General features: G+C 44.1%; 1 protein-coding gene across 10 annotated transcripts in view; it reads right to left on the minus strand.

Annotated features, from left to right (window-relative positions):
* Positions 1–16,275, minus strand: part of RREB1 (ras responsive element binding protein 1) — a 122,523-nt gene that overhangs the window by 47,882 nt on the left and 58,366 nt on the right. For all 10 annotated transcript variants that reach the window (XM_072945719.1, XM_072945725.1, XM_072945718.1 and 7 more), the window contains exons 3-6: positions 13,211–13,335; positions 12,401–12,613; positions 7,565–7,654; positions 6,389–6,552 (exon numbers count right to left, since the gene is read on the minus strand). In XM_072945719.1, the coding sequence (XP_072801820.1) occupies positions 6,389–6,552; positions 7,565–7,654; positions 12,401–12,571 (425 nt within the window). In that variant the 5' untranslated portion in view covers positions 12,572–12,613; positions 13,211–13,335. The remainder of the gene's footprint in view (positions 1–6,388; positions 6,553–7,564; positions 7,655–12,400; positions 12,614–13,210; positions 13,336–16,275) is intronic.

The raw sequence follows: 16,275 nt of genomic DNA on the forward strand, positions 1-16,275 counted from the left end.
CGGGAAGGTGCACCAGTTCCCAGACCAGCCTTGTGGAATCAGGTCACAGCAGGGGTCTCAATGAATCCAGCCCCCCTCCCCACACCGCTGAGGGGAGGGACTGAAAATCAGAGCACAGAACCATGTCACGTAAAACCGGCACAGGAAAGAGGGCCCCAGGTAGGTTATAAACAAGGCAGAACAAGGATGCAGGTGGGTGTCCAGGATGCACAGCCGTGGGCTCCTGGCTCCACTGATCCCAGCTGCTGCCACAGACCTTGGGAAGCGGCAGCAGCAGTAGGAAAATGAGAAGCAGAACGTTGGTCTCGAGCACCCAACACACAGTCCACTGACTCCCTTCCATGCTCTGAAAATCAAGCGATGATGGAGCTCATCAGGGTTCGGGTTCTCACTCTTCTCTTTAGTTCCCGCACACACATCCCAGGGCAGGTCTGGCCCCTGATTAATGTAACACAGGTACGTGCTTAGGAGAGATCACAGCTCACCGTTCGAGTATCAGATTCTGGAACAGACCCACGGGGACAAATAAACCTAACTCCACTCTCTCTGGCACGTTTTTGTAAAAGTTTTTCTTTCTAAAAGTACAGTTTCACCAACAAAGGAAGGTGGTAACGTTTGTGACTAATTATCGAAAACAAACGTTCTTTTAAACCATTGTTTGCAATTTTCTGCAGAAGACAAAATAAATGTAGTGCGACAAACTCAAATCTTCTAGATAAGTTTTTGTTATTTGTTACAGGTTTAGTATAGCCAAAAAAAGAAAGAAAAAACAACCTCTTCATTTATTTTCTGGCATTATATAAATGTTTAGTCGTTATATTTTTCTCAGTGGCACATACAACAATAACAATAATATTAGCAACCATTTAAACTTACTTATAATTACTAATTAACTAACACTATCCTAAGTGCGTTACATGTATTAAATCCTTGAATCCCCACAATGTTCCCATCGGTACAGATATCACTTACTGCCTTACACAGATGAAGTAACCAAGACACAGAGAGGTCAATTAACTTGTCCAGGGTCACACAGCTAGAAGGGCACACCACTCGAAGATTATACATATGTGCTTTCAGCTCCAACTGCATAAATTCAGAAACATTCCTGACCCAAGACATTTCTACAGTACACTGTAAGCCTTCAGAATGCTTTCACAAATACTGCATTTGAGTACAAGTTCTAAATGAGATTTTACCATGCCATTTTGGTAAAGTATAGAAAAATCAAGAGACTTCTGAAAAGTGCTGCAGAATTAGGACTAGAACTAAGCCTGCAACAATTAGTCCTCTCCTCCAAATTAAGATGACTCACAATAAATAAAATCATCACAAAATCCAAAATTAGCACAAACAACCCTAAGGCCTGCTTAAAAAAAAAAAAACACTTATAAATAGTAATTTACAAACGACTCCACTATACATTGTTCATAAATGAGAAACGTATCTTAGGGTAATATCAAGGGTTGTGCTATAAAAAATTCAAGGTCATTTCTGTCTATGCATTTATATCCAAACAACACACTGTTATAAAATTCAATAAAAAGCAATTCCATGCTCGCCAGGTAGAGTGTACTCTGCTAGTAAGATGGCTGAAATAGTTTAACATGGACAACAACACTCCACAACAATAAGAAATTGTTTTGGAAGAGGGTAAAGCTTGAAAGAGTGCTTTTTTCCTTATATTCAAAGAGACATGAAAGCTACACCAATGATTTCTCATGGCCTCTAAGTCTGGCAGCCTGTGTTTAAGCCTTAGCACTGACTCTGATCCTAAGCAAGTCTCCTCATCTGCAAAGTGGTATGATAACTGTACAAACCTTACAGGGGGAGCACATAAAGACACATGAAGATCAGCATGGAAACAGAAGACTTGAACAATGTATAAATAATGTAGCTAGACCAGACCAGTCCAACCAGAGAACACTTCAGCCAGCAACAGCAGAATGCGTGTCCTTCTCAGACACCAGACATACTCCAGGACAGAGCATGTTAGGCCGTAAAAACCAGCCTCAGTGAATTTAAAAGAACTGAAATCATAGAAAGTATGTTCTCCAACTACAATAAAATGAAATTAGAAATTAGTAACAGAAAGAAATCTGGGAAGTCGCAAATCTGTGGAAATTGAACACACTCCTAAATAACCAACGAAGAAATCACAGGGAAATTAGAAAATGCTTTGAGATGAATGAAAAAGAAAACACAATATAAAAAAAAAACTTATGCAACTAAAGCAATGGGAAATTTATAGCTGTAAGTGCCTCTATTAAGTAAGAAGTTCTCAAATCAATAGTCAAATCGTCTACCTTAAAACACTGTAAAGAGAAGAGCACACTAAACCTGAAGCAAGCAGACGGAGGGAAATAATCACGCTTAGGATGTAAAATTAATGAGACAGAAAACAGAAAAGCAGCAGAAGAAAATCAACAAAACCAAAAGCTGTTTCTTTGAAATGACCAATAAAAGTTAACAGATGTTTAGCTAGACTGACTTAAGAAATAAAATAGAGAAGACTCAAATTACTAAAATCAGGAATGGAAGAGGAGACATCACTACTGACCCTACAGAATAATGAGGATCGTGAGGGGACACTACGAACACCCGCGTGCCAAACAAGTAGATGACTCAGCCAAAATGGCTCCATTTCTAGAAAAGACATAAACTACCGAAACTGACTCAGGAAGAAACAGAAAACGTGGACAAGCCGATCACAAGTAAAGAGACAGAATCAGTAATTTTAAAACTTCTCATAAAGAAAAGCCCAGGTGGCTTCAGTGGTGAATTCCACCACACATTTAAATAAGACCTAACACCAAACTCTCCTAAAAAACAGAGGAAGTGGGAATATTTCCCAACTCACTCTGCGAGGCTAGTATTACCCTGATATAAAAACCAGACAGGACATCACAAAAAAACTACACACTAGCATCTCTTTGTCTATGAATACAGACAAAAATCTTTTAACAAAATACCAGCAAACCCAATCCATCAACATATAAGAAAATGATTACACACTGTGACCCAGTGGGATTTATCTCAGGAATAAGGTTAGTTTAACACTCAAAATAGAATAAAGGACAAAAACAACTTGACCATCTTAATAGATGCAGGAAAAGCACGTGACAAAATCCACCCCTTACGCGATAAAAACACCCAGCAAATTAGGAGCAGAAAGGAACTTCCTCAAACTGACAAAGGGCATTTATGAAAAACCTACAACTAACAACATATTTAATGGGAAAAGACTAAATGCTTTCTCCATAAGATCAGAAATACGACAAGGATATCCATTCTTTTCACTTCTATTTAATATCATCCTGGAGAGTCTAGCCAGGGCTGGAAATAAAAATAAAGAAGAGGCTTCCAGATTAGCTTCAAAGGAGGAAGTAAAACTCTCTCTGCAGATGACAGGATCTTAGATACAGAAAATCCAAAGACTCCACCAAGTAACAATCAGAATGCACAGACAAGGTCAGCAGGGTTACAAGAAACAAGATCAATGTAAAATTTGAATTGTACTTCTATACCCTAGCAATGAACCATCAAAAAATGAAATTCGAACACAATTCTATTTACAATACCACCGAAGAGAATAAAACACGCTGGAATAAATTTAACAAGATAAATATGAAACTTGTACTCTGAAAACGGTAAAACATAGTTTAGTAAAGAATCCATTAAGACCTAAATAAATGGAAACTATCTCATGATCAAAGGATTTAATAGTTAAGGAGGCAAAGCCCCCAAAATGACCTACACATTTTGCAATCTCTATGCCTATCCCAGATACCCCCCTTTTTTTTTTTGCAAAAATTCATACAGAAATGCAAACAACCAAGAACAGCCAAAACAACCTAGAAAAATATCTAAGTTTGAGGATTCACAGATCCAGATTTTTGAAACTTAACAAAAAGCTACAGTAATCAATACAGTGTTAGGCCTTAGGATAGATACACAGATCAGTGGAGTAGAACTTAGAGTACAGAAATAAACCCTTACATTAATGGTCAATTGAATTTTGATAAAGGTGGTAAGACAATTCAATAGGGAAAGAGAAATTTTTAAACAAACAGTACAAAAGATAACTCGGACTCCATCCTTAGACTATACACACAAATACTAACTCAGAACTTAATTGTAGACCTAAACGTAAGAACTAAAATTGTGAACTCATGGTATTTCACTTCACACCCACTGGGGTGGCTGTAATGAAACAGACTGATAGTAACAAGTGTTGACAAGGATGTGTCAAACTGGAACCCCCACACTGCTGGTGGGGCTGTAAAATGATGCAGCTGCTTTGGAAAACAGCTTGGAGGTTCCTCAAAATGTTAACCTGGAGTTATCACGTGACCCAGCAATTCCACTCCGAAGTGAAATTCCAAAAGAAATGGAAACACGTATCCACACAAAAGGCTGTGCAAGAATGTTCACAGCAGCATCATTCACAAAGGCCACACAGCGAAAACGACTCAAACGTCCACTAGCTGATGAAGAGGTAAACAAGCTGTGGTGTGTCCATATGACGGGCTGTTACTTGACAATAAAAAAGAATAACAGAGTACTGATGCATGCTCCACCGTAGACGGATCTTGAAAACATCAATGCTAAGTGGAAGAAGCTATCCACAAAAGACCACGCATTATATGAATCTGTTTATATGCAAAGTCCAGAACAGGCAAAACCACAGAGGGAAAGGAGGGCTGGAGGGTGGGAAGTAACAGGAAGTGGCTCCTAACAGGTTTAGGGGTTTGTTATGAGGGGATGAAAATGTCCTCAAATCGAGTGGGAGAAAGTGGGGAAACCACCTGCGAAGGAAGCACATAACACGCCGAGGACCCGACTTTGAGAGCGCAAGTATGCAAAGGAGGACCTTTAAAAAAATTTTTTTTTTGCCAGTGGGGGTAGAAGGAGCAGGCAAAATAAAACAAATGGCAAACAGAAGGCGAAATGACACTAACAGGCTGATGTGGAGGTAAGAAAACAAAAAGCTAAAATGTACGAACATATTGAAAATCGGTGACAGTATTAACTTCCTTCTTTGTACGTCAAACACTCCTAGGAGATGAGGAGCAGTGGGGGTTGGAAGGTATATGGGGAAAGAGAGTAAAACTCTTTATAAAAATTCTTTAAAATACTGATACTCTACACCTTCCTTCCTGGGGTTCAGAATGAGAACTCCACAGACTTCCAATTCTTGTGGGATTACTCAGAAATGCAAATAATAATAATAAGTAACACTGGCTGAGGGCCTACCATGTGCTGGACCCATTTTCTCCCATCCCTCTCCTCCTAGTCCAGTGAAGTGGATACTATTAAAAAATCTCATTTTAAAGAGGAGGAAACTGAGGCACAAAGGTTAAGTGACTTGTGCAAGAATGGAAAATTTAAAAGTTCCAGAGTTAAGATGAGAAATCAGGAGCTTAATTCCAAAATCTAGAAATTTACCACCATTCCCAGTACGTCCCAAGCACATCATCAGTGGATCATAAAATGATTTTAGGTGGAATAAACTGGACCATCTCATTTCAGTATTTAGGCATAATAAAATAACATTTTCACAATAACTGAAGTTTTCTTTTGAAATAAATACATTAAAAAATGTTAAGTCAACTTTTAAAAAAGAAATCAATATAACACCTAAAAGGAAATACAGGAAAATTAAAATAGCCTGATTTGCTGAGAAGGAGAAATTTTGAGTCCCTTTAAAACATTTTCCTAGAGTTCCAAAATATTTGTGCAAAAAAAAAAAAAAAAGCATTAAAAAAGTCTGTTCTAACCCCTAAAAACATAAGAAATCATTCTAGAAAGTACATTTCCATTGGTTCCTCCCACAAGATCTTAACACGCCCACCACTGAGCTCTCCCCCACTTCTGAGGGAGCCTCTCTCTCCCTCAGGAAGTAAATTCCTGACATTTATCAGATTTTCTTTTTCTTCATTTTATCCTATCTCATCCTGAAGCTCTGGGGCCAGCCCACTTAACTATTTATTCAGTGCTCCAGAAATTTTTCACCTCGCAGGGAATCTGGTAGGCATGTGCAAACAGTTCTAAAAAGGCAAGAGGTACCGTGTTAATCCTCGAGGGCTCCTCTGGATCTGATAAGCTGCCCACCTCTGGCTCCTAAACAAAGAAACTCCAACTGGCAGAGGGTCACCCTGAAGACTCCCGCATTGGCCAGAGACCTAGCCCAGGTACTTGCATTTCCCAGGAGCAGACACATCAGATACACTGGAGATTGTATGCAGAGCCAAACAAAACCATCTCTGGCTGTTTCATACAGTGAACAGAACAGGGAACTCTGTAGGTAAGATGGCTTAAAGGCCACTTTGCTTTCTGTCAACCTTCTGTCAACTCCAGCCAGCAGGCAAAGGCTGCCCTCACCCACCTGTGCATGTTCCCGTTGGTGGTAAAAGACTGCCCACACACAGTGCACTTGTAAGGCCTCTCTCCAGAGTGCACCAGCATGTGGCGGTCCAGGGAGCTGGCCGAGCTCAGCGACTTCCCGCAGATGCTACATGAATGGTCTGCCCCTCCAGTGTCCGTGTTATGCTGCAGGAAGTAATCATCGCAGTGGTCACTTAGAAAGATGGGTTAAAACTTGACGATTATGAAATGCAAATTCAGAGCTTTATTTAAAGAAAAACAAAACCCAAAACAGTAATGCTTCTCAGCTATTTTTTTCTGTGTCATTTTCAATACCTTCCCGAACATCAAAATCTATCAGGACCACAGGCAAATAAATATTTGGTACAATCTTCTGTTCCCATGTTCCAGTTTTGACAAATACTTCTGCAAGCTTCAGAAAGAAGTGGAGTCTTTTTCTTGGAGACACATATAGATTAACTGACCCCAAATATTAACATGAGCATTAAGATTCACTATGAGGCAAACATGAAATATGGTCCTCATGTTAATTCTTCTAGTTTGATGACTCAGTCTAGCTGTCAGAAAAAGAGAACTGAAACCTGCCCAGTTCAGAGAGTTCTGGCCTCTGAAATATGTTAAGAAGGAACACTTCTATCCAAACCCAAGTTACTAAATGATGTTATTATTCAGTACCATGTTATGATTTGAAAATTGTCAATCCTTCACTGCCCTGGATTCATGAATACTTGGCCAGGAACCAGCCATAGCAGGCAAGGGAAAAGGATAAATCTCACGGTAAAGAAGAAAAGCCAGAAGAGATCCCACATCAAGGAAACTCCCTGCTGCATGACGTAAGTTCACAGCAAGGTATAGAAGAGGGGTCTCCACCTACAACCTCACTGTACTGTGATGAGACTGGGTTCCTGCTGGCAAATCGTGTATGATGGAAAGTCTTCTGCAATATGTGGTCAGTTAACCAGATGTTTGCTAAATTCTGAAAAGGTATTCTGTGTTGACCTGGGACTTTGTCACAATAGCACGGACACACAAAAATTGTTTCATAACTGCCCCTCAAAATTATTAGAATATGAAATCTAAGTTAAACACAGCCACAGCTCATCCGTTAAAATAAAGTCGCCTTGCCCTCCCCTAATGAGGAATGATTTAAAACAAAAACACAAAAACAGCAGCAAACCTGGCGGATGTGCATAGTTAACTGATGCTGTGTAGTGCAAATCTTCTCACACAGAGGGCAGTTGTAGGAAGACTTTTCCTCTTTTGTTTCCTGAAAAGACAGAATAAAAGGGAGACTCTATTTCAGCTCAGTGGACCAGTGCCCCTTGTTTGTGTTATGATCATCCGGGTCTCAAGAGCGGCAGCCACAGAACAGCTGGAGCATGGGCTCTGGAGCATGGCTGGGTATGAGCTCTGGGTGAGTGGCCGTCCTGTCTGCCCTCAGTTTCCTCATTTGTAAAGTGGGGGAAGTAACAGCACCTCCCACATCAGGGTGTGATGAGGATTAAATCCATTAGCGCATGGAAGGCACTGGAATAGTGCCCAGTAAGAGCTCAAAAAATATTAGTGTTCTTGTTAGACACTATTTAGTTGAATCACCAGGGATGGTGAAAAATTAAGCACCAAGTTACAGCTGAGCCAGAAAAGGGGTGTATTTCTCCCCACGTCTGACCCAGGCTCCAGTCACAATTTTCCACCTGGTCCTGAGGCCCTCGAGACACACGAGTGATAATGGAGTTCTTACGACAAAAACCCACCCTCCTGAGGGCGGAAGGGCTCAGTGCCCAGCATGCCCCCAACAGACATCAAGCGGGCCCTTCCACTCGCTGCCAGCCCCTGGTGCCACTGCTCATATGTAAGAAACAGGAGTGAGAGTAAGAAACTGTGACAGGGAATGACAGCCCAACCTGAGGACTCCCAGAGTGACAAGAGAACCAGCTCACTGCTCGGCAAGGTGGCTCATTTTGTGCTCCCTCCAAACACACAGGACAGGCTTCCCTCAAGCACCACAGTTTGCGGTTTTAAGGAAAAGGATGAGCTCTAACCACACGCGACAGCTCCTCCTTCCAGAGAGTTCCCGGACAGTGCCATGGTGGTGCCTGCTGTCACCTCCTCACCCACGCGGTCCCTGCGCAGCACAGCTCTCTGTTTCTCACCCCAAAATTAATGGGATATCAAGGCTTGAAGGCCTCTCCCAGGATTTGGAACTGAGATGCTTAGAGACTGAGGTCGGGGGTTTCCAAAGATCAGTAGAATCACCCGGGGAGCTTTGTGAAGCCCAGATTTCTAGACCAGACTCGTGGCATGCTGAATCTGAATCACTGGGGCAGGACAGGAGCTGAGCCTCAGAAATCTGGGTTCCACAAGTCCCCAGGAGAGGATGACTCCTGCCAGGTTTGGGGTGACGAAGTGACTAAGTTAGGTAATGTGAAAGTTCATGCAAAGTTGGGGTGGGACCCAGCACTGTGGTGAGCCCAGGCCACAAGAGTGTAGCTGGGGAAGCCGGCAGCGCTAACGGAAGTGGGCACCCAGGCAGCCTGAGAGAGGGGAGGGCACCGAGGGTGCCGTCTCTAGGGCTGGACCCTCCAGCACCTTTTCACTTGTACTTATTTAATAAGTTTCTGGTTCCTTGCTAATGATACCAGTTATTGAACACTACTATGTGCTAAACTCTGTACATGTTGAATGGTGTTTTTTCCCTACAGCCATAAGAGATAGCTGCTATTACAGATTCCGTTTTCTGGGTGAGGAAACTGGGGTTCAGAGAGGCAAGCAAGTGGCCCCAAATCAGAGAACTATGAAGCAGTGGAGCCAGGATCCAGGCTCAGGCCAGCGCTCAACAGCCCATGCACATAACCACTGTGCTCCATGTAAGCCTGACCCCGAAAGGATTCACCCCAAGGCACAGAAAGGAGACACCCTCGTGGTTGGCTCATGAGAGATGATGAAAATGAAAGTCACCCTGAAGACCATAAAAACAAATGGCAGCATACACCAGATGCGGTGGAGTGAATGGATGATGGGTCTAGGACATGGTTCCTACCGTGGTTCCCTCTCACTTTTTTTTTTAACTGAAGTGAAGTCAGTTTACAATGTTGTGTCAATTTCCGGTGCACAGCACAATCTTTTAGTCATATCTGTGCGTACATATATTCCTTTTCACTGCAGGTCACTACAAGATATTGAATATAGATCCCTGTGCTAGGCAGTATAGACTTGTTGTTTATCTATTTTATATACAGTAGTTAGTATCTGTGAATCTCAAACTCCCAATTTCTCCCCTCCCAGCCTCTCACTCTTTAAAGACTTTTAAAAAGCCCCACTTTAAGCAACACACGCCTTCTCCTAGTCTTAGGTCTGAGAACTAGGTATGCAACACATTTTTTTTCACTCTCAAATTTTAAAAAATCACAAATATGAATTCTAAGGAAGTTGATTAACCCAAAGACAATTAAAAAACAAACAAAAAAAGACCCTGCAGCCTCACCAAATCATCACACACTTTCACTCCTGCCAGAGGCACAACGTGTGTGTCTGGTGGGGACGGGCATAGGGAGGGGGGTCGCACCCTCTCAGCCGCTGTGCTGCAGTCACAGCGGAGCTGGCCAAGAACCACCAAACACAGATGCCAAACTCCAGTGTGAACAGCAAAGCAAGGGCTCGCGTAGAACGAGGGATGCCTCACAGCTGGGCAAAGACTCAGTCTCTGGGGCATTTTTGTTAAATTATTAGGTTAGCAATAGTATAGCTCAAACAAATTTTTTTTTCAAAAAAGGGATTCTTTGGTGGGAGGGAAATAAATGTTAAAAAACCAGGCCTCCAAGTGGCCAGCCTCTTGAGGAGGCAAATTCTTTTTAAAAAACCACCTTGCATTCACCTTGAGGCAGATACAGACACACCGAGCAGCCTCCGAGGCTGAGGGATTGACTCGGGGTTGACCATGAACCGGAGCCCGATCCTTCTCTGGGGCGGGCAGCGGCGCACTGCAGACCGCAGCGCAGGTCCACGAAGTCCACGCGGTCTGGGAGAAGGAAGTCTCCAGACTCAGATTTAATTTTTAAAAACAAATCAAACAGAAAAGGGAGCATCGTGACGCTGGAAGAGGCCCTACTGGAGAGAGCTGAATCCAGTTACAGCGGCCACGCTGGTGGAAGGAAGGAGCGTGCTTCCTGAGCTGACAGATAAAATTAGCAGCTAATGTGATAACTAACCATTCCGTAATGAAACAATCTGGCACCCCTGTCGGCGTCCGGCTGTGGCTAATCTGCCCTGGAACTGTGTGAGCTGCTGGGACTCCTCCCCCGGCGCCCTCTCAGCCCTCCCGCCCGTCCCAGGTGCGGATGATGCACTGTCTCTCCTGCACCGCACTTGACTTTATTTTTTCCCTAATGCACTGTCTTTCCTATCCTTCCTCTGGCTCAGACCGCCTTTCAAAAACTAAGCCAGGGCCTCGAGGAATCCTGGAGGACATAGGAGCTGGATGGAAAATGGCCTAGACATCTCTGCGGAGTCACCTCCACTCACCATGCGGGGACGGAAGTGCCGGGGGTCCCTTCTACAGCCCTACCTCCTGTCACTGAACCACTGGGAAGGGACCAAAGCCTGGACTGGGGCTGACTCTACCTGTGCTGGGCTTTTTAAGGAAGAGCATGGCCCCGGGTTGGAAGTAGGAGCCAGGTGTATATTGTGAAATGGGGGGATGGATGGAGAGATGGACAGATAGATGGATGGATGGACAGTCATGTGAGAGTGGAAATAAACCTTTTCTTCCCAGAGCTAGCGCTCCTTCTTGGCTCAGGCCACAGTCATACAGGCTGAGAATTTTCTCAGGTACCCATAGGAAGAGAGGCACGTGGAAGCAAGGAAAAAAAAGAGAAAAAGCATCAATGCCCCAACTCTAAAGCATCATTTAACTCTGCCAAGTCTTCGGCCTTGAGAAAGAAGTGGAGAAAACGGACACTCCCACGCTGCTGGAGGGATTTTAGGCTGGCACAACTCTCCCTGGAGGGCACATTGTGTCAAAAGCCATAACCCATGTGGTACTTCTGTGAATTTAGAGAACATCACAGCTGTACTCAGACAATTCTGTATAATGACAGGGTTATTAATAAAAAAGAAAATTAGGGTTATTGATAAAAAAGAAAATTAACTCACAAAAGCCCAACAGGGTTACTTTCCTGTCCTCCCCTGGAATCTAGGCAAACTCAGAAGACTGCCTTCTCCTGGGAGTGTGGAAGAACCCATTAAATCAGTGATGCCAAATACTGAACATTCCTATCGCACAGACCCAGAGCAAAGGGGAACTGCTCACCTCACTCCTCGAGCTTCGAGGGCCGTGCAGCACACTGCTGATAGGACAGCAACCGCTTCTCCACTGGAGCTTCTCCAGTGCCCCGTTTGTACGTTAATTAGAAGGCTCATCTTACTTCCCAAGGGAGGAGATGGGAACTTTCACACTGTCCCTGCTCCCATGTGCTCTTCCCCACCCATCCTGATCTGATGCCCTCTGAAAACTCAAGAGGAATAAATCACATCTTGAGCGGAGTTCTCTGGAGCCAAACCGTGTGCTTGGTCCAGGATGGGACATTGAGAAGCACAGTCAGGAATTATCACCACCTCATCCAGAGACTCTTAAAAAGAATCAAGGAGGTGGCATCAGAAACCCAACCAATCAGCTGCGTGAATGAGGAAAGGATTCACATCGCAGGAGAGAAATGAGTTGAATTCTCTGCCTTGTCTGTCTCGTGAAGAAAGCTTGTGTTCAAATCAAATTACGGAGCAGAGAATAATAAAGGTGTTTTCACCAATGATGACACCACAGCTCAGAATACTCCCTCCATGAGAGGATACTGACATGCGCTATGAGAAGTTTGCTCTTGAAAAAGGACTGCGGCCTCTGGGCGTGTCTGTTTAGTTCCCACCGCGTCCAGGGTTCGGCTTAGGAAGCTGGGGCTCAGGGGAATACCCTGCTCCCAACACCCTTGCAGACGTCACCGCCGGGCACACCGATGCTTACCTGGTTCCTTCGGCCAATCCGATTTGGTCCTGGAGGCTTCGCGGGGGACTTGATGCTCTGGGGGCTCCCGCCATTCTCCGCAACCTTCCCTACGCTCATTACCGCTGACATCATGGTGTTGATGGAAGACAAGTCTGAACCTTCCAAGCCAACGGGCGAACTTGACGTCATTGGGACAATGGTTTAAGCTTCCAGGAAGCCTCGGCCACAGAACTGAAAATCGGAAATTGCTGATGTGACGGCTGGGAAATGTCAGTGTCTGTCAGAGCCAGGTGGCATGGCCATGGCTCCCGTCACTGCGAGCTGGGTCAAAACCCCTAAAGCGCTCCTTCTTCACTTCACGCTGACCCTCCTGCCCATATGGCATCTAAACCATGTGCTGTCCCAGCAAAGACCAACTGATAACCTTGCTTCCTTTCTGAGCATGCGCCACCGACAAAGTGGCCTGAGGCAGGCCTGTTTGCCCTTCCCGCTCTTTCATTAGGCAGAGTGGGAAAGATTACAACGATTAAGAAGCCCAGGGGCCGCCAGCTCCCTCCTCCTAGCCTAACTCACTACCACTCCGTGCATGTTCTAGACCAACAACTAGTGATGAGAAACCTAGGCTTTCGCTCAACTCCAGGCTTCAATGCTGTGATTTTAATGGGGAGCCCAAACCGTGCAAGACAACTGAGAAGCCAGTGCTTTCAGAATTACAACCAAATTTCAAATCAGCATAAAAAAGACTGTTTCTTAAAACATTCAAGTAGGTAATATACCTGAACCCCAGAAAATGGACAGAAGGGAAACCCAGCCTCCACTGCCAATTACCTCCATTCTCTGCCCCAACCGACAGCCTGCGAGACCTTCCCCTGCTACAGCTATCATCCACGGGGAGCAGGAAGTGAGGCTGGTTCACTTCTTTTTTTTTCTTCTCTTGGTAACACTTGCTGACACTGGTAGGGAAGCAAAGGCAAGAAGATTCAGTGAGTGTCTCTTCACTTAGTGAAGAAAAAACGGAAATCATTTGTCTGCTGTAATCTCAGACCAGTATATTCATGAGACTACAGGGAGCTATGAGAGGCGATGTCAAAGTCTTCTTTTTCTTCCAAAACCACATTCTGTGGTTGTTTTTCACCCTTAACTGATGTTCCCTATGGTGCTGTCACCCTCACTCCCAACAGCCAAAACGATTCTGTGGTATTTTACTTGCTGTGGCTCATATTTATACACACAGTGAATTTTGTTTTATAGTCCACCCCTGCGCCCCACAAGGACTCTCAGACTCCCACGTCACCCACCTCCAGTCTCTACCTAAAGCTGACCAAAGACAAGGCAGTAAGAGAATTCACTCAAGGCTCAGAGTCTAGAAGGAATTAGGTCAGCCCTTTAGGAAACCTGGTAATATGAACAGGATGACCCAAAGGAAAACTATGGCCCGTGGACACATCTCCAAACCTTTCTTAGCTACATTCCTTCCCGAGAAGTGCTATGGCTGTAGGAACAGCCAGAAATAAGTCTCCAGGCAAACTGTTCCCTTATTTCATCCGGGAAGACATTCTCTAGCAAAACCCTGCCGGTGAGCCACGTGCCCTGTTCCCCTACAGTGTGCACTAAATTCTGCAAGTCCACAGCTGCCGTCAAAGCTCAAGCTATCTCGGGAGCAGAGTGAATGCTTAGGAGCAACACAAGAAAGAACATGACTTCTTGCGGGTCCTCCTCCAACTCTAGGGGAAGTGACCTAGGATGTGACAAATGGAAACACCCAGAGCAGCTGCAAACACGTCCTGCAGGAAAGCCTGGGGACAGAGCTTTACTGACTGACGCTGCCATCAGCTGAGAAGCCCTGAGCTGAGACCTTCCCAACAGCCAGAGAGAACCTCAGGAGCAGCTCTGTCTTAGTTGAGAGACAAAATGAGCCTTCCTCGTCAGCAGACGCTTCAATGATACAAACCTACAGGTTTTCCACGTGGTAAGTAAAAGGACGAAGTACACAAACATGAAACCTCAGGCCACTGATCCAGTGGGCCCAGGTTCACCCCTCACATCTTTCCTGTGAAAAGAAGGAACCTAGGTCCAAAATTTAAAAAATAAATAAATAAAAACAAAGCTGCTGTCTTTCCATGAAGCTTCTCCCCTATGGAAGACCATTTAAACTTATTAAAAATTGTGCTTCCGAACTTCTCATTTTGACTGACTTTGAAAGTTTATTTGGGAGACTCCTCTCTAGGAAATAAAAAACTTTCAACACAAGTAGACACACATAAGCACACACACACACACCCCTCCCTTCTTTCTTAAAGGATTTCTAACGGAAGTATCACCAGTTCCCCTGAACTGTTACCATCAATCCACATATGACTGCTTGCTTGATTCAAATAAGCAGACGCCTTCGATACCAAAGCCCTCTCATTCTTTTAAACGTATGTCCTCCATAGTTTTAACGTATAGCAAATTATAAAGTAACTGACTAGGAATCTTCTCTATTGTAATTATATTATGTCAGCAAAGAGAAAGTTAACCTTCCCCCCAGTTTACAGTAGTTTAGATGAACTTTCGTCCTACACTTCTACACTTAGAGAAGAAAAATGTGGTAGAGTTTACTCAGACCAGGAATAGATTAGGGCAAACACCTTTCGGACAAATATAAAATTGTAAGTTACAAAATACATATTCTAATTCTTTTACTGAGTAGGGAAAGAAAATGGAGACTGGAAACAGTCGATATGAAAACTAACAAAAATATATTCACCGAAAAGAGGCAAAGTGCCAGTAAGAATTTTTGTCACAATCATTGTAACATCAAAGATACATTCTTGCAAACTATATAAATGTCCCAAATATAGAATACCCAGCAACAGTCACAGTAGTTAACCCACCTAAGGGCTGAGAGTTGCAAGGGCTCAAATCCCAACTGGAAAAGGAGAAAAGTCATGCAAACTTGCTATTTCCCACTTTGTCTGGACAGGAAGACATTTGCTAAATTTATTTCCTCCTCTGGGATAAAGTGTAAAGTGTGACACTACCCACTGATGACGCCAAGATCACCCACATTCACTTCCTTTTCCTAGTTTAAATGTAAGTAAATCATTTCTGATCGGAAAGTGTAATTAACAGAATGAAATTCCCAGTTACACGGTTGAAAAGAAGAACAGGGTCCCTGGACTCATCCCTGAAGAGCTGTTTCAGAAGCTACCCCCACCAGCCTCTTGGAGCTATTCTGAGATTTTCCTCCAGCTTGCGGCTTGTGTCTTACACTTGAGTTCTCCTTTTGGGAGGACCGAGCAGGAAGAAGGGAATGGACTTGGTATAAAACAATGCAGCTCATTGTTCCAGGTCAGAAAAAACAAATCCACCTTCAGGCTAAGGTGCATTTATCCACCCATTTAAGCAGAAGCTAGTGGCCTGAACTGGTCAGTTCTCCCCCACGCCTGACTCTGGACCACACTACAGCAAGAACCCAAACCGACCAACCTACACCTTCTGATACTCAGCCTCAGAGGATGAAAGACTGGTTTAAGAGGTTAAGGTCCATTTACGGAGCACGTTTTTCTTTACAGGTGTTTACAGTCTTAATATTTCCATTCCCTCCTTTGCTCCCTGACACCATCCTACACATCAGCCCCGCCACTGCAAGTGGGAAAACAACGGCAGCCATAACGAACAGAGTGAAAATAAAAATCACGGGCCCCATTCTAGTATGACCTCCTCCAGCTGGGACCAGAGACGGCAGGGAACCCAGATGGAGCTCCCAAGTCACAGACGCGAAAGGAAATCATCATCTCCACTGACACGGCCAAGTGGACTGGCCTGGTGTTCCAGTTTTGAACATAAACAGTCTGAATTTTGGGGTGGGAAGGGAAAAGCAGGGAACGGGGGTGTCTGCAGCGCTGCTT

This window comes from Vicugna pacos, chromosome 20, assembly GCF_048564905.1.
Source record: "Vicugna pacos chromosome 20, VicPac4, whole genome shotgun sequence".
Lineage (NCBI taxonomy): Eukaryota > Metazoa > Chordata > Mammalia > Artiodactyla > Camelidae > Vicugna > Vicugna pacos.